This window comes from Gnatocerus cornutus, chromosome 2, assembly GCF_029298725.1.
Source record: "Gnatocerus cornutus isolate USDA-ARS CGAHR chromosome 2, icGnaCorn1.1, whole genome shotgun sequence".
NCBI classification, from domain to species: Eukaryota; Metazoa; Arthropoda; class Insecta; order Coleoptera; family Tenebrionidae; genus Gnatocerus; species Gnatocerus cornutus.
Genome location: NC_142234.1, coordinates 7,734,718 through 7,752,670, shown reverse-complemented (window position 1 = coordinate 7,752,670; position 17,953 = coordinate 7,734,718). Strand labels below are relative to the sequence as shown.

The 17,953-nt window shown below is 33.1% G+C and overlaps 5 protein-coding genes across 6 annotated transcripts; 2 read left to right on the top strand and 3 right to left on the bottom strand.

Moving 5' to 3' along the window:
- Nucleotides 1-1,001: 1,001 nt before the first annotated feature.
- On the bottom strand, nt 1,002-7,016 carry LOC148178504 (uncharacterized). The gene is made up of 37 exons (XM_088029422.1): nt 6,862-7,016; nt 6,663-6,813; nt 6,364-6,616; nt 6,199-6,309; nt 5,910-6,146; nt 5,819-5,872; nt 5,753-5,769; nt 5,583-5,679; nt 5,193-5,460; nt 4,998-5,148; nt 4,696-4,948; nt 4,534-4,644; nt 4,354-4,456; nt 4,154-4,301; nt 3,998-4,102; nt 3,889-3,901; nt 3,762-3,785; nt 3,701-3,716; nt 3,588-3,659; nt 3,486-3,515; nt 3,407-3,429; nt 3,217-3,322; nt 3,147-3,155; nt 3,100-3,105; nt 3,004-3,053; nt 2,861-2,930; nt 2,754-2,783; nt 2,671-2,715; nt 2,509-2,597; nt 2,433-2,460; nt 2,359-2,401; nt 2,290-2,299; nt 2,028-2,232; nt 1,828-1,975; nt 1,424-1,787; nt 1,269-1,374; nt 1,002-1,224 (listed from the first exon to the last, which is right to left on the bottom strand). The coding sequence occupies exons 1-37, from the start codon at nt 6,980-6,982 to the stop codon at nt 1,097-1,099; spliced, it is 3,795 nt and encodes a 1,264-aa protein (XP_087885548.1). The 5' UTR covers nt 6,983-7,016; the 3' UTR covers nt 1,002-1,096.
- Nucleotides 7,017-7,534: 518 nt separating this feature from the next.
- On the top strand, nt 7,535-10,553 carry LOC148178503 (uncharacterized). The gene is made up of 2 exons (XM_088030872.1): nt 7,535-9,194; nt 9,248-10,553. The coding sequence occupies exons 1-2, from the start codon at nt 7,985-7,987 to the stop codon at nt 9,700-9,702; spliced, it is 1,665 nt and encodes a 554-aa protein (XP_087886998.1). The 5' UTR covers nt 7,535-7,984; the 3' UTR covers nt 9,703-10,553.
- A 95-nt stretch (nt 10,554-10,648) lies between these two features.
- TM9SF3 (transmembrane 9 superfamily protein member 3) lies at nt 10,649-13,318 on the bottom strand. The gene is made up of 9 exons (XM_088030643.1): nt 13,077-13,318; nt 12,789-12,984; nt 12,382-12,737; nt 12,203-12,334; nt 11,934-12,100; nt 11,658-11,883; nt 11,401-11,609; nt 11,123-11,353; nt 10,649-11,079 (listed from the first exon to the last, which is right to left on the bottom strand). The coding sequence occupies exons 1-9, from the start codon at nt 13,146-13,148 to the stop codon at nt 10,935-10,937; spliced, it is 1,734 nt and encodes a 577-aa protein (XP_087886769.1). The 5' UTR covers nt 13,149-13,318; the 3' UTR covers nt 10,649-10,934.
- A 226-nt stretch (nt 13,319-13,544) lies between these two features.
- Nucleotides 13,545-15,615, top strand: LOC148178501 (lipid scramblase CLPTM1L). The gene is made up of 6 exons (XM_088030359.1): nt 13,545-13,872; nt 13,924-14,533; nt 14,579-14,767; nt 14,814-15,013; nt 15,063-15,314; nt 15,368-15,615. Exons 1-6 carry the CDS (start codon nt 13,628-13,630, stop codon nt 15,441-15,443), a joined length of 1,572 nt encoding a protein of 523 aa, XP_087886485.1. The 5' UTR covers nt 13,545-13,627; the 3' UTR covers nt 15,444-15,615.
- On the bottom strand, nt 15,607-17,693 carry LOC148178500 (luciferin 4-monooxygenase-like). Of its 2 annotated transcripts, XM_088030358.1 has the most exons (7): nt 17,565-17,693; nt 17,476-17,515; nt 17,315-17,424; nt 16,737-17,254; nt 16,525-16,684; nt 16,187-16,483; nt 15,607-16,138 (listed from the first exon to the last, which is right to left on the bottom strand). In XM_088030358.1, the coding sequence occupies exons 2-7, from the start codon at nt 17,489-17,491 to the stop codon at nt 15,623-15,625; spliced, it is 1,617 nt and encodes a 538-aa protein (XP_087886484.1). In that variant the 5' UTR covers nt 17,492-17,515; nt 17,565-17,693; the 3' UTR covers nt 15,607-15,622. The 2 variants fall into 2 exon arrangements, with proteins under 2 accessions (XP_087886484.1, XP_087886483.1); XM_088030357.1 differs by having other exon boundaries at nt 17,476-17,693.
- Between the last annotated feature and the right edge of the window lie 260 nt (nt 17,694-17,953).

Genomic DNA, 17,953 nt, shown 5'->3' with positions numbered 1-17,953 from the left:
ATGCTTTTTTAACGTTGTTTTTGACTTTGTTATTACTTGCAACTAAATTTAATATGACGGTCAAGATTTAAATTTTCAAACGTACTGTAAATTATCTTTTAATTTCGTACTATAGAATGTTAATGTGAAATCAAACGTGGTTTTACGCTGCTATATCAATTTGATAACAGTTATGTTTAAACAGCATATAAAATTATAAAAAATGTTCATAGAGATATAAAAATTTTGCGATACAAAGTTAATAAGACCAATTTTTCTATATTATGGCATAAGAATGACGTTATTTTATGTTCAAAACTAGAAGAGCCGATTTTCACCATTTTGACACAAAAAAAGTGCTGAAATGAAAAGTCAATAAAATTTAGTGTATTAAAACACCGAGTTTCATAAAGGAAATGTTAAGACACGCATCTAAGTTTCTAAAAATAAGAATCTAAGAATCTAAAAAATAAGTGCCTTAATGGCCTTATGAACGAGGTTTTTATACTATTTTTTCTTATTTGTTCTTGTAACAGAGCAATTTTCGCTATTTTCACATTTGTTTTCAATGCTATAATATCCCATTTCGATACGGAATACTATAATAGCTTTTACACATTTTAATGAGCCGAATTAGAAGAATTTCAAATTTACGCTTTGGCAGAAATTTATTATTGCATACTTTTTACAAAAAATGTTTTCAAGTTTTCAAGCTTTTTAGATTCAGATTTTCAGAATTTTGAATTTCCGTTAAAATCTGGATTTCCTATCAGTTTTGAGAGTTCAGTTCAGGTTGTCATACTTCATACAACTTTCAGATCAGCAAAAACGGCCCATGAGATCGTTTTTCTTTTTCAAAGATGTTCTTGGAAATACTTAGTCAAGGACGTTTATTGTAGTATCTCTTAACAAAAAATTTACAACATATGTATGTATAAATAGATACATATTTTTTAATACTTTTTACTAGTTTGTGCAATTTTATACTAGGTAGACGAACTAGGTAAAATGAAAAACAAATATAAACATATAATATACTTTCTTTTTTATAGCAAAACGTTACTATAATGTTTTATTACATTTTTGTTGTACAAACGGACAAGGTTTGTTTTCAACCTTAAGAACCGGAAAACCAGCTACCAAAAAAACCTTTTTCTTTTTTCACTCGTTTATTTTCATCGATTTGTTGTTTCTCAAGCCACTTTAAGATTTCTAAGTTTTTCAAAATGTTTTCCAAATTCTTCTCTAGAACAAATAGTTAACACTGAACGTGCTTTATGAATGTTTACCTCCAAGTTCTTCAAGTGATGGAAGCAAACCTCCATAGTCTTCAGGTAAACACTCTTTAGGAACATGCTTATATAGTCCATCCAAAGAATGCGTATAAAAATGTAACTAAAAAAGACCTTAGTCCTAGCCGACATCAGTTATGCAATAATTATACTTTTTCGTAAAGCTCCTTTTTAATGAAAGGCCGAGCAAAACTCATTAAAGTTTCAGTTATTGGTAAAACATTAACATGCTGTCCACTTTTAATCCTAATAGGTGCCGCTTCTTGAAAAAAGTGCATTGATTTTTTCATGATTGAAAAGCTCATTTTCATGAAATGTCCCATTGAAGAATATTTTTGGTCGCCAATAAATATAAAACCATTGGGAGGGCCAAATTGGTGAAGATACAGTATTACTGATGCTATCATGACCTTGGTTACATCAAGGCAATTGTATACTTCCGGCCGCGGATCAGTCAACTTTGTAATGACGACTGCATCACCATCGGGTGTTTTCTTAGGCATAAAACCTAGAAAGCTACAAATCTATGTTAATAAGAATCTGAGTTTTAAGTTACCTGTAAGATAACGCTCGTTTGAACAGTTCTTCAGTGTAGTCTTCACACAAGCCAGAAGTCGTGATAAATTTAAAATAATTCTCCAAAGTGATTTGTGCTTTTTCAATGTCATAATAACAACTATGGAGGAAAAGAATAATTTGTAACTCTGAAAGAATGGTACGTAAATATTACAAAACAAACTAAAAAGTAACAAGTACCTTTAAGTTCTGGAAGGTGTGGTTGTGACTGGACCCATTGTGATAACGATTTTACGTCTTCTTTCTTCAGCTGAGGATCTTTGGCATAGATTTCGTCGACATCGGCGAGTTTGATTCTATCCATTTTACACAGTCTGATATCGTTTACTTTGGTGGAACACTGATTACACACTGTTAGGATAAATACAAATGTCGTCGACCTTGGCTTTCAAACGATTAAATAATAGTCTAGAAGAGCGCGATAACGAGAATTTATACGCACCATTTTTTTACTTAATCAGATAAAAATCATAGAGAATTAGAACCTGCTTTAAATAATCAATAGTAATACCATGAGTAGATGAATATTCGTGATAATTTAGACGATTTATTAGCTAAACGAAATTTATGTTGCTATGAAAATACCACGAGTTGCGTAGCAACTCGGTATTTTCTAAGAGCAACATAAATTGAGTTTGCTAATAAAAGTGACCCTGGTTACATCTAGACAATTATACACTTCCGGTCGTGGATCAGTTATTTTTGTAAAAGCAACTGCGCAACCATCTGGAGTTTGCTTTAGCATAAACGCTAAAAAACTAAAATATGTGTTAACATATGTTAAAATTAACAATGTAAATTTTAAGTTACCTAATAAGCTAACGTCCGTCTAAATTCTTCAGTATTTTCTTGAAAGAATCCAGACGTCCTAAGGAATTATAAATAATTTTCTAAAGTGATTCGTGCTTTCTCTGTGTCTCTGTGTCGTAGTAACAACTGTGTAGAAAAAGGATAATTTGTAACTCAAATAAAAGGATAGATTGATGATTATGATAAATGGGAAACATTTTTACCTTCAAGTTCCGGGAGAAGTGGCTGCGATTTTACCCATTGTGCCAACGTTTCTACTTCTTCGTTTTTCAGCTAGGGATCTTTGGCATAGATTTCTTCTACATTCGCAAATTTTATTCCATCCATTGCAAAATTTGTATAAAACTGAATACTGTCTATTTTGGAAACATAAGTTACCTGCGCATGTCGTCAACCCTGAATTTGTACTCATTTATTTATGCAGAATGATGTGAAATATTACCTATATCTTTTTTTAACTGCTTTCAAATATAGTATGTGTTAATTTACCGCTGTTAACTTGATAACAATCATAGTTCGTAGAAAAATATTGGAATTCACAATTTACAAGTATATCAACTGATGTATTGTAACAAGGATTCTACGACTTTTACCTTCGGCTCTGAATATTTTGTATAGATTTGTAGAACATCCGCGAGTTTGCGCGGTATATTATTATTATTAGACTAAAATAGTCTTTACATGAGTTTACCAATATTCCAATGACCTACGATTTGGTTTTCCTAGTAATATTGATTTAACAAAAGCACCTCAATACTTATTAAAAAAGGATCTTCAAATCTTCAGTTATCGGCAAATCTATTATGATGTTTAAAACAACTTCGCTACTTCGCATTAAAAATTGTGCACAGAGAGACGCTTTGGACCAGAAATTAAAATTCTTCTTTTAAAAACTATGTTCACGAAAAATTGTATGTTCAAGCCGTTTACAAAAATAAGTATGCCATCCAGATCGTATAAAAACTATACACACGCATCCATGAATTACGTTTCTGGATTCATCTATTTTTACCAACTCATTATAAAAAAATTAAGCATACAACGTGCATCCACTAATGGCTTATTAAGAGAGGTAAATTGTTGGCTCGGAATCTTTAATCATACTTTAACAGATCTTTTCTTGTTACACTACAAGCCGTTAAAATTAGTAAAATAAGTTTTAAAAATTGACTTGTTTATTTATTCATTTGACTAATTATTTTTATATCATAGGTTACAAAAAAAATCTTACAACTTGGTTGCGGCTAAAGGATAATAAATTAGATAAAAAAATTTAATAATTAATTTTCGTGGTTATTTTTATCACCTAAATATTTTGCTACGACGTAAGTAGGTGTTACCTAACACCTGTATAGTAGATTTTAAGATTTTTTTTTTTTGGAGTTGAAATAAAAATATGGACATTAGAGTAGATTCCGATGTAAATAAACAATTTATTAATAATTCTAACGTTATTTAATAAAGTTTAAATCAAATTTCTCAACAAGATATTTTAATCAATTTCAAGTTTCTTGAAAGTACCTTCAACTCCAAAGGCAGCATTTGTAACCTTCGATTTTTCAACCCTCTTAGTTTCATCAACTTTCTGAGAATCGTGCCATATAAAAAACTCGGTGTTTGCAAAAATTTCTTTTGCTGTTTCTTCTGTGAACAATACATTAGCTGTCTGTGTCGCGTCGAAACTTTACAAAATTACCTTGCAAAACTTGACACGAGGGAAGATCTCCCCCGTAGTCTTCTGGTAAACATTCTTTCGGCACAAATTTATACAGACTCTCAAGAGAAGAATGCAGATGAATCTAAAAAATTAAATATCAGTAACATTTTCAGAGTCAATAAACAATAACATATTCAGAGTCATTGTTGCTTTTTTTACTGTATCAAAAAGTTCACTCTTCAGCAATGGTTTTATGAGTGCTAGAATCTTGTCCATGAAAGGAACGGTGTTAATAATGTGGGTTTGCTTCATTTGGCAGGGTAATCCATCCTAAAATTGTAATTGTAAAAACATTTAATTTAACTGCGTAAGTTTTTCTACCTGAACGTAATCAAACATATGTTTCATAGCTTGGAAATTCGTCCTGGCAAGATGACCTAAAGTCCCTCCTTTCATGTCGAAAATTCCAACCATTCCGTCTGGACAACCTTCTTGGTGCAAATTCAGAGCACCTACTAAATTCACCAAAAGCAAATCGTGTAGATGATTAAAACTTTCAGTTCTGTAGTCTAACAATTTCGACATAAAAACACTATTCCCATCGGGAGTTTTCTTTGGGAGAATTTTTTTGAACCTACAATTTTGCACTTAAACAAATTTTAACCACAATTTGTTATAATTACACAACGGACATTGTTTTTCGGACTACATCTTCTCCAGGAAAGTGAAATAATTCCGGATGCAGAGTTCGTCGTGTAAAATAAGCATCGATTGTGTTTTTAGCAATTTCAGTCTTGTACGAAGAACCATGAAGAAAAAAAATTATCTGTGATTCTAAAAACAAGATTGTTGTAAAGAGTGGAAAGTTTTATATTTACCCTCAATCAGTGGAAGATGGGACTGTTTTTCAAGCCACTTCTGGATAATTTTCACATGTTCGTGTTTTAATTTGGGGTACTTTTTGTACAATTTTTCCGGTTCTATGCACATTAGGTGCATTTTGATGTATAGGTAATGTTTATGTGAAGTGAGCACCGATTTAACCTTGTTCAAAATTGTTGTCAAGGTTGCGACTCCACCTGTTGAATACCTTGAAATCTGACGCCGATAATGAAAATAAAAATGAAATAAGAAATTATTGATATACTAAAAAATTTAAGATCCGTTTTACCAAAGCTAATAATGATTTAGATTACTTAAATAAAGTGATATGTGACTCCTCTTTCGCCAATGAAATTAAATTCAATCAATTAATTTATTATGTAAACCGGTCCTAAGACTAATTTAGTGGCATAGTGGTAATAAGTGGGAGAATGGAAGAAGTTTAAACAAAAAGTGTAATTTTTATATTGATTATTCTGATTACTGATTGATACAAATAATTATAATTTACACACATTAGAGCAGAAAACTCTGTAAAACCATTAAATCATTTTACATAATGTATGCATACATCTAGTTTGTTAGGCAACCTTCTCTTTCATTTTCGCTGGTCGTTAATTACGAATATTACCAGAATTTGTTTTTTGAGGTCCCAATTAGGAGTATTATTTTTAATCTTCGTAAAATAAGTAATTATCAAAATTATCTTAATCTATGTCAAGTTTTTTAAATGTTCCTTGAATTCCGTAAATGCTGCTCATTTCCACTCTTTTACTTTCATCTACGTCTAAAGAATCAAAAATTTCTAACAACTTTGAATTTTCTAGAAGAAATTTCACATTTTCTTCTTGTAGAACTTGACAAGAAGGAGCTTCTCCTCCGTAGTCCACCGGTAAACACTCTCTCGGAATGTATTTATAGAAAGTCTCAAAAGAAGAGTGAAGTTGAATCTAAACAAGTTAAAATTAATCAAAACCTAATCACCATGCAATAGCAACATACCATCCCAAAAAGCTCTTTCGAAAGAAACGGTCTTCCCAAAGCTAAAGCTTTGTCAAGAATCGGAAGAGCGTTAATAAAGTGAATTTGCTTTATTCGTATAGGAGCTCCTTCCTGAAATTAGATACTGAGAATAATAAAATTAGTGACACCACAAATAGAATCAACCTGCAAATGATCTAATCCATGCTTCAAAATCAACAAATTGATTTTAGTTATGTGAGCAAGAGTTGCTCCGGCGTCGTCGATCACTACAACAATCCCTTCAAAAGGTCCATATCGATAAACATGCGACGCGCAGACCATGTCAAGAAGACGAATCACTTTTGCAAAGTTAAACATTTCAGCTCTTGTATCTAGAAGTTTTAGAAAAAGAATTTTGTATCCTTGAGGAGTCTCCTTAGGAAGTGGCGTAATCAATCTGAAACTTTTTATTAATCTTTCATTTTCACTGTTGTTAAACGTACACAACTGAGGAAACTCTTCTCATATCATCTTCGTCTAGTCTTTGAAAAATATGTAACAAGTTACTGTGTCTTGTAAAGTACGTATCAATAGTTTTCTTCGCTGCTTCGATGCTGTAATAACAGCTGTGGAGAAAGAGTATCACCTGCAATTCTGTATTTGAAAGGTGAACACTGTCTAAATCGGTGTGGGAAATCTTACCTTCCAGTGGTGGTAGATGATGTTGTTTTTTGAGCCATATTTGTATAATAGATACGTCTTCACGTTTGAGATTTTTATCTTTTTCGTAGATTACGTTAAGATCGCGATCTGTAGTAGTCATTACGAAAGTGAATTTGTTGATTGCTAGCTACACACTAAAGTTTAGCCTTGGAATGCCTAATAATAAATAATTTAAACAGTTTCGACCAAAACTGGATTTAAAAGTAGGTAAGTCACCTTAAACGACCTTTTTATTATTTTTTTTTGCGATGCGCCCTGTAATGTTCAAGTTAATAATTTCCGGAGTTTTCAGACGCTTTAAAGTTTTTCTTGAAAAATTTTATTTTACTAATTCAATGTTTATTTTTTTAATTTCTATTTGTGTACTCTTATAAATATGCTTACATGAATTAATTTATTGATAAACTCAAAAAATGCAACAAATATCATGGAAACATCAAACTTACATGAAAAATCTGCTTCTAATTAATTTTCAAATACCGTGACACACTATTTTTATTTTTATTTGTAAAAATTAGAAATATTGGACAAAATGCATTTTGAAAGTCGACTTTTCAGTTCGAATTCCTTTTGAACTTTAGTTGGTACAAATATGAATAGATGGCACTAAAGTCTTTAAATAATTTTATTAAAAAAATTGTCCTCATAATTTAGTTACCAAAAACATACGTATTTTCCTTTTTGCACAAATTCTTTAAATTAAGATCCTAAACGTGTGGTAGAAATAGACTTGCAAATTTCAATAAGAAGTTTCTTTAAAAAAAAACCCGCCTAAATTGCTGCAACCAACATTCCGTCAACTGAAAACCACCGATGCGCCATCTGCGTTATATTGCATGAACTACTACGTCAACCCCGTTTCTTTATTTCATCAATTATGGTGGAAGCGCAACAAGTGTTTCTATTTTATTGCTAAAAATACATTTTATAAAAAATATTTTACATTATGAAGACTTCTTAGTGTTTACTTTAATATCTTCCATAATTTTGTGTTCGTTTACTCCACGGTTGTTCTCGAAATCGACAAGTTTACAACACCACAAGATCTTTTGAGGAAGCATTCTGAGGATTTTCATCAAGTTTCGTTGTTAATATATTCACAATGGATGTTAAAAACAACATTGCATTAAAGAAGAAACGAGAACTTCTTGGTGGAATCAATAAGAGAAAAATGACTCTCCGAAAGACTATGGATAACCAGAAACAAAATGAGTTCCGATTGGATATTACCCAGATCACAAAGTGTGTGTTTCTTGGATCTTTGTGCCTCAAACCCGTCCCACAGCTGTTCGATTCGCCTTTGCTTCTTGAAGAGTTGGATATGAAGGTTGGAAATGTGAGGCCTGATATTAGCATAAATAATGAAATTGAGGAAGATTCCAACCCTTTATTTGAAGAAACTGAAAGTGTTATCAAGAAAGCACCAAGAAAAAGATGCCTTAATGTACCAAGGATTAAAAAGAAATCACTCAGGGAAACTAATGGGGTAGAACCAGTCATAAAACATGAAAGTCTTGAAATTAGACAAGATATTACTAGGCAGAGCTCAGTTTCACTTCCTACTATGGACAAATTTGTAGACACATCACCTGAGCAGAAATTTGAACCTAAAGATCTCAGTGTGATGAGTGAACCAACACCAAACTATGCTATAAATAACAATAATGATGTTTTGCTAGAGCAAATATCAGCTAATATGAAACAAATCCATGGTGAGGTGGACACGCCAGAACCGCCAGCAGAACCAATTCCTGAACCATCACCCTATGATTTCAACGAGTATGATTTTGAGCAAGAACTCCTGGAGCTGAAAATTCAAAGAATCAGGAAAACACCAATTTCTAATGAACCAGCACCAGAGACTGCACCTCCTGATATTAAAACAATTCATACTGTAGGTCTACATTATGAAGATGTGGTGAGATTGAAACGTGAACCCACTCCTGAATTGATATTATCAGATTCTGATGATGACACTTTGGACCAGCTCATGTTCAATATCATGGACATCAAAGTAAATCCAACTGATTTTGACAAGGATTTCTTTGATCTACCATCTTCAGAAACGGAAGGTTATAATGAATACTCTGATGAATACAACACGAAAGACCCTTTAGCCAGAGTGGATGCTGACAAAAAATACTTGAAAAGAACACCTCAGTGCAAAATTTGTTCCCAAGTATTCCCAAACTACATTCAACTGAAGAAACACAAGGCTGCCCACAATGGAGACAAACCATACCTTTGTTTGAAATGTAATGAAAACCACACCACTCTGGATCAATTGATTGCACATCTAAGAACACACCAAGGTACACACTACTTCTTTTTTTGGTTTGACTGATCAATTAACATTTTTTTCTAGGTAAACGTCCGTATGTGTGCAAGAAATGCAACAAAGGCTTCAAGAGCACCAAGGCATTGGAAAAACACCAACCTGTTCACGTGTTGAAGAAAGCAGGCCCTCAAAAAAGATCCTTCAAGTGTGAAGTCTGTGAGAAGGAATTCCGTAAGTTGTGTGATCTAGAAAGACATACAAGGGTACACACTGGTGAGAAGCCGTCAGTTTGCAACATTTGCAACAAGCGGTTTCAACAGGCGCACAATCTTAACAAACACCTGCTAATTCATACTAAAGAAAAACCTTTTGAATGTGACATTTGCAACAAGAAATTTGGACGAAATGATGTTCTAAATCGTCATTTATTAACTCATTCTGTACAAAAACCAAATGACTGCGACATTTGCATGAAGAGTTTCATAAGAACGTCACAGTTATTAGCTCATAAAAAAAAGTACCATTCAAAGCAGGCTTCCTAACAATTACATTGTTACCGTTTATGGCCTAGATGATCTCCATAACTTAATTATACTTTAGTTTCGCATGTACACACGCTTGCCCTGAACAGTTACAGGACCAAGGATCTTTTACATACACTTAATAATTACGTGGAAACATTATTAAGTTTGTCGACGCGATGGTGCTGTAGCGACTATTTATCGTTTATAATCGTTAGTTTATCTATTTTCGTTGTCTCGAATTCAAATAATTCCGTGAACAGTGCAATAGTTTTATTGCTTATAACGCGGGAACGTTTTATCTAAGGAAACGAAACGGCTAAAATTCCAAATTTTGCTTTATTTCGTTAAACGTACATTGTTATAATTTTGAAGCAATATTTTATTTAAGCTTTGTTTAAAATTTATGTTGGGACTATTGAATCTTTATGGAAGGCCGTCTATTATTTTACTGTAATATGCCATGTTTCAATGGAATATTTTTGTACGTGTTTGAACATTTTAATATGATGTCCATAAAACACATTATACATATTTTGTTATAACTACATTTATATGAATTTTCAAAGTGATGTGATAATATTTTATAAAACTCAAAGTGCCTTCAAGAAACTTAATAATAACAAGTGCCTTTTAAGTGTAGAGGGATTTTAATACTATGTATGATTAGTGTTATTTAATGGTGCATACCTATTTTGATTTACGTATTATTAATTTAGGTTTGTTTGTACCTTTGGTTAAAGGATTACTTAATCAACTTTAGTTTATTGTACCATAACTTATTTATATGGTTCGTTTTGCGTAGACTAGTTAATGACATACCCTTTATACATATAATAATATATTTAACTATCTTTGTTATAATAAACAAATCGAGCATGTGTCCTTTCACAACTATTACCTCAATTCCAGATAAATAAAATATTTGAGAGTCCTAATTCTTGAAAAGAGAAAAATGAACAACATCTTCCAGTTTTGATCACTTTTTATTAACAATAAAATTACACGTGGTATATAAACTAAGTCAACTTATTAGGAATTATTCTAATGTTAAAAAAAATGTATTTAAAAATAAATATTTTATTTCAAATCACATTAAGATAGAAAAACAAAAGTACTGGAAAAGGACTTTATAACACATCCACAAAGTAACAAAACTGATACTATACATTCGATTTTATAATTTAAGATACATAAAGTTCGCACAGTTTATCCGAAAATGTGACTATTTACAAAAGAATGGCGCATTCACTTCAGTCAATTTTAACAGTAGAATATATTTTCCTAACAAACACACTGGTGCCTACATACCCAACAGTACCACACATAATTCCAAGTGCTCCACTAAACAGCGCCATGTATCCGAAATAAAATGCGGTCTGGAACAGACCATACATCCTAAAAAAAAAAGTCAGTGTAATTCTCGTTAAAACCGACTTACTTTGTCTTGAAAAAGAAGTAGTATATTGCGTAGAGATAAACGTAGGCTGACGTTGAAGCTGCAGCCAAGAAAGACGTCCATTGCCAGCGATAATCCTCAGCATTCAGAAGAAAGTAAGTGCATACTATCGTGACGCAAACCGTTACAATCATCAGAATAATAAACACTAACAACATAAATCCGTAAACGTAGTAAATTTTATATGCCCAGAAAGATGTAAAAATGAAATACCTGCAAGTCAAAACGTTAGAAAAGCACAATTATTTTGTAAATCTCACATTTCGATAAAAATACTGGCGAATGGTAGAATTCCTCCCATTAGGATTATAACTCCGGGCTCCATGAACCACTTCTTCTCAGGAATTGGTCGAGGAACTGCATTAATTCGACAAGGATAATCAGGTTGACCCGCTAAGTTGCGCCCCAAAACCGTTCCCACCAAAGTCAATGGTAAGATTATAAACAAACAAATGCAAGTGACTGCAACCTGGGAAAATCTTTAAATTAATCAGTTTAATTTTTGCTACGTTTTTACCATCGTTCCAAAAGGTATAGCTCTTGATGCATGATAATAAATTGCGATAAAGTTGATAAAGAAAGCCGTTCCGCAAACAAACGCCGGTAGCATAAAGGCGGATATCGTCATCTGCCTGATCCATATTTTACCCCCCATTCTTGCGTACAAGGAGCCACCAAAGTATCCGTTTATTGGTGATGTTATAGCGTAGACAAAGATAGCAGTTGATAGAAGAGATCCACGTCTAAAGAAGGAACACTTTTATGGAGGTTTTAAGAGATGTTGTGAACTTACTCAGTGTATAACTCTCCAAGAATTGCGAATACAATGACACTGAAAACAACCGTTGTCATTTGGTATCCAGCTCCAATGAGAGAGGAAAAAACGAGAGATTGAGAAGCGGGACGGAAAACATCTCCATGGACTTGCTTCCAACCATATTCATCACCCAAATCTCTCTCCTAGAATTCAGAACAGATTGTAATTAGAAATTTTAAATCAGAAAGTTGTTTTGTAACATTAAATTTTTAAAGTATTTCAAGATAACAGCACAATCAACTCACCATATCATCTATATCTTCATCCTTACTGTATCTAGCATAATCTTTACGTAACGTGCGCATAAGAATCATAGAAACCAAACCAACTAAGAAGATGACCATCATGAAGCTGTTGAAAATACTGAACCAGTGGATCTAAAAATGGTTTCCTTAGGTTCTGTGAAACAACCTCTGCAACTTACTCTATGTTGGAAAAAGTTATGATCTAAATATTTGTCAAATCTATCTTCAAACTTAGTATCAGTTGGCTTCCAAATAACTTCATAGGTGAAACTTAATTTCCCATTAGGACTGAGTGGTACTTTGTCTTCTGATGTTAAGTTAACGTCAATGATTTGTTTACCGTTGTATCCAATTTCGAATTTCTTATGGGTCCAAATGTAATAATTGTTGTCTTTCATTTCTCCAACTACACCCCAAATTGGAAGATCATCAATGTACATTTGGTACCAGTAATGATTTTTGACGGCATACACAAAAGCCTTGTATTTTTCATCGTTTAGCTCAACAGCACAGTATTCAGTCTTTGATACCTTGCCTGTAATCAAAGTTAGTTAACATATAATATAAGATATAAAAAAATAATTACTTTTAAAATCAATTTCAATCCCACTGAATTCCAGTTCCACTCCTTGGAGTGCTTCACTGAGTGTTTCATGATAATGGTTTATGGTTTCTTTAGTGCCCACACAAAATGGTAGTGAAAAATATGCATAGGTTTCCTGCCTGTTGTGGTATGGGCCCACAGTATTCATCCACAGTATTACCTCTTCATTATCATCATACTACAAATACACAAAAATGGTTACGTGGAAAAGGAAATAGATTATTTTCATCATTTGCTAATCCTAATTACTTTTGTTTACGTTATACTTACTATATGATTGTGTTCATCTGAGTACGCCCCAATTGCGAGACACAAAAATATAATTTTACATGTAATATGCATTGTTTACACGAAAATAATAATTGTCTACTGAGATCACAACTGTTCACATTAAAACCGTGAGTGTTATTGCCATCAATTACCGGAATAAACTAAAAGTGCCCCATTACTTCTCGCACGAACGTCGACAGAAAAATGACAGATTGATTTGACAGAAATCTGACAGCGGGGCACTAGACTATTGGCGCTTTCAAGTGCTTTATCGATCCAATAGGATTATGTAATTAGTCATGTAGTTTTTCAAGTATTATAAATTTTAAAATTGAAAATCCAGTTAATCTCTACATTTATACACGATTTAAACGAATATTTTGAGAATTATCATAAAGGTTTTAAAAAACCCGCAGTGGTGCGGTCTTTTGATTGGTAGTTGCTAACTGTCAAAAAAATGTCAAATTTTGATAATTTGTTTGACGTTGACGTTTGACGTAAACATCGGCAAACTCAAAAAATACACGTATTATACGAATTGTCAAGTCGAAATGAGAATATCCATATCATTAATATCAATTGCTTTATTTCTTATATTTATTATTCATTCGATATGGAATTTAATTGGTATATTCAGAGTTCCCACTTGCATCGTCGGCGACAAATGTTATACTTCTTATTTAAATACAAATCCAAATCTAGATCTACTCGTCTACGTTTCCGATAATTCTAAATCAGGAAATGTTGATTTAGTTCTAAATTTAGAAAAATTTGACTACAGCAACAAAATAGAGAAGTAATTAAAGTTTGTTGTGCTGAGCACTGATACTTATACTTTAATTTTCAGGGAGATTTCTCTACAATTAACCAAGACTGTTAGAAATAATGGTTCTATGTCTATCTATACTGTTATTATTCCAAGTAGTTCCAGAAAAAAACATTTTACACTAAATGAATTGGCAAACCAAGCTGAAGCTACTTACCTAAAGTATTCGTTAACAAAATATGCCATTCCTGCAAGTGCTTCTTTTAATTTACTGAAAGAAGAATCCAAGAAACAAAATGTGAAACCAGTCACGCATTTAAAAACAAAGTTTTCTATCATAATGTGCACTGATAAATTTGAGCTCTCTTCTACAAACATCCCTATGGAAATAATAAGACTTCTTCGAATTAATCACAGGCGTCAGTTCCTCCCAATGATTCAACGTGATATTATGCAGATGAGACTGAGAGATCTTGCTGAAATTTCTGAGGATACTAAAGAAGCACAACTACTTTTTACCTACACTCCTGTCTCTGTAGGAAAAATGAGATTTGTGTCACAAATTGAGGCCACTCTGCACCAGTTTATTACTCTTGGATTTACAGAAAAGGACTTGGATGAAGTTAAAGGCGTCTTTGCAGACACAAATCTGTATTTGTTATGTGCTACAGTCCTAATTGGTAGCATTCATGTACGTAATTTTCTTGTTGTGATCTTTATAATTGTTCAATTTTAGTTACTTCTTGATTTCCTCTCATTTAAAAATGATGTCAAATTCTGGAAAGCTCAAACATCCATGGCAGGTCTATCCACCAGCAGTGTAATGTGGCGGGCCTTCTCACAAACTGTCATTTTCTTATATTTACTTGATGAGGGCACATCTCTTCTTGTTTTGATACCTAGTGGAGTTGCTACCATTATAGAAGTAAGTAATAAATCAATTAAACCTCTTGTTGTAACTTGAAATCTAGTTTTGGAAAGTCAGCAAAGTGTTCAAAAAGAGCGTCTCTTGGAGTGGTGGCTTCAGATTTACCAAAGGAGAAAATGAGAGTGCAGAGGAGTTGCAAACAAGAAAATACGATGAAGAGTGCATGAAGTATTTATGTTATCTCTTGTACCCTCTTTGTGGCTGTGCAGCTATTTATTCCCTCTTATACCAACCACATAAAAGGTGTGTCTTTAGCTTAAATTGCAAAATATTTATTATAAAAAAATTTCAGCTGGTATTCATGGACCATCAACAGTTTAGTCAACGGAGTTTACGCATTTGGTTTTCTTTTTATGTTACCACAGTTGTTCATCAATTATAGACTTAAGTCCGTGGCGGCATTACCATGGAGGGCATTTACATACCGCGCTTTTAATACTTTCATTGATGATATTTTTGCATTTATTATTACCATGCCGACAGCGCACAGAGTAGCATGTTTCAGAGACGATGTCGTGTTCCTTATCTATCTGTATCAAAGATGGTAAGTGCTATTGTACCTATTATTAGTCAAGATCTTAATTTGAATATTTTTAGGTTGTATCCAGTGGATAAAACAAGAACTGACGAAATTGTCGACGTTGATGACGACGATGTAAAGAAAACTCAGTAGATGTGGTAATGTAAAACATTTATTTAACAACATATTCACAGGGTAAACCTTTAATATGTATATGTGACTGTGATGATCTAATTGTTGCAATCAGTTTTGTGTTTTAGATGATTTTTACTGTTTAAAAATTATAACTGTGTTATCGTGGTTTTCAAATAAAGCGTGCGACGCATTTTATTTTATAATTTACCAGCGAGTATCATATTGCGTAGCTCACGTCTTTTAACTTTGCCAGACGGTGTAACAGGGATGGAGGTCAAGAATTTAACACCAGCGCGGAGTCTCTGGCGATCTTGCACTTGACTGGCAACATAATCTTCAATTTCTTTGCCTGTTATTGTGTCGTTTGGATCTCGTAGAATCACAACAGCCATGGGATGATCACCATCTTCTTCGTGCGGGATTCCAATAACAACAGCTTTTTTAATAGAAGGATGATTATGAAGTATATTTTCTAACATTGTGGGTGCGATATGCCATGATTTATACTTTAACATTTCTTTTAAACGATCGACAATATAAAAACACTGCTCATCGTCGTAATAAACGATATCACCTGTTTTCAACCATCCGTCGTTATCAAAAGCGTCAGAAGAATTTACATTGAAGTATCCGTTCATTACTAAATTTGATTTCACGCGAAGTTCTCCTTCTTGATGTGGTCCCAGAATTTCTTCGGTTTCTGGATCCACCACCTAAACACGGAAATAAAAACAACACAAACATCTGTAGCTGTTACGTACCTTTAACCACATACCGGGAACAGGTCGCCCACACGAGGAAGGCTTGTAATGTAGACTCAGAGCATCTTTTACATCGTTCATTTTGTAAGAAGTGATGCTTCCGGCGACTTCAGTCTGTCCGTACGCTTGGCAGATGAATGTTCCTGGTAACAAGTCTCGGAATAAAACGTGCTGTTTTTCCGGTAATGTTCCTCCTCCTGTTAATAGACAAAGTAAACTTGACGTGTCAATGTTGTCGGGGCGTCCAGATTTGTACATTTCCAACGCTTGATTTGGTGCCATGAAAATGAAAGAAATCTACATTCAACATGTTGCATGCTATTCGGTGGTAACGTAACTTGATATTTTTGTATAAGTTTCCATGTTTGGTGGCCATCGAATTTTTTGCAGACTACTCGAGCAGTACCAGATAATATAGTACTAGATAGGCACACCACTGCAGAGATCCAATAAAGCGAAGCATAAAACAAACTTACAGAAGTAATCGTATCCATGTCTCTACAAAATATTTCATTGATTTCTTTCTTTTCTTTTAAATTCAATTAAGTACAATATATTTGTTGCTTGACCCAGAAGAGCGTAACTACTCTGACATATTCCTTTCGGTAGGCCTGTAGTTCCACTGCTAAAGAATATGACAGCAGTATCTTTTGGTGCAACATTTTCCGGTGTGAAGTTGTGTTCTTCATTGCTTGGTCTTAGATACTCTTTAAAGGGTTGGTATTTTCCTGAGTCTCCAAAAACTACTAATTTACATAAAATGCCAGTTTTTTTGAGGGACTTTTCTATCAGTTTTAGAGCCTCCGGTACAAGAAACATTATACGGGGTTTTACTTGTTTCAATAAATGAGACGTGTCGTCTATAGAAAGTGATGGATCTAATGAAGCTACCTTAATGCCAAGAAAAAGCGACGCGATGAAAGGAACACAACTGTTGAAATGATTATAAGTACACAGACATATCACGTCGCTTTTTGTGATGCCTGTGGAGCGTAAATTCAAAGCTGTTCTTATACAACGGCGAAGAAGTGAGGCATAGGTGTCTTTTTCTCCTGTGTCAGCAATGTACTAAAAATTATTACTTTGTTTTTTTGGAAAACTAATTTGAATCAACAATAAAACTTTTACCTGGGCTATGTTGCCTTTGTGTAGTTGCATGCAACGAAAAAATTCATACCCAAGACCTTCTGTCGGTTCATGTTTTAAAGGTGGTGACTTAATTATGTTTTCATGGTTATCTAAAATATAAAATTTTTAGTTTTTATTACAGTTTTTACATACTATCTTACCTGGATCCGAATCCATTTTAATTGTTAATGTTGTAAAACTCTGAAAACTACATTTTAGTGGAGACATATAAAGCCCACTACATAATAACCGCTTGTGTGCCTTAAATTGCTCTAAAATACCCCATTAATGACACGCGAACACAAAGTATACACAAGGAACAGTTCTTTAAAAGAAAGAACACTAATATTCTATGATGCTCGTCTTTGTTCTGGGAATATCGTATCAAAATTGATTTATTGACCAATTATAAAAGATGAATTATTTACGAAGCTGTAATGTAAAAAGAAAAGTTATATCGCTTTGTTTATCTTTTTACAATTTTATTTATTTATTATTTTTTTTTTAACAATTTGGTGGATGCGCCGGGTTAATTTTTTGTTGTTTTTTTTTAACAAACGAAAGTACTAATTAGTTTTAACTATTTGTTGATTTTTCAAATCTTCTCTTGAAAATATTCTGACTTCTCTTATTTTAGTT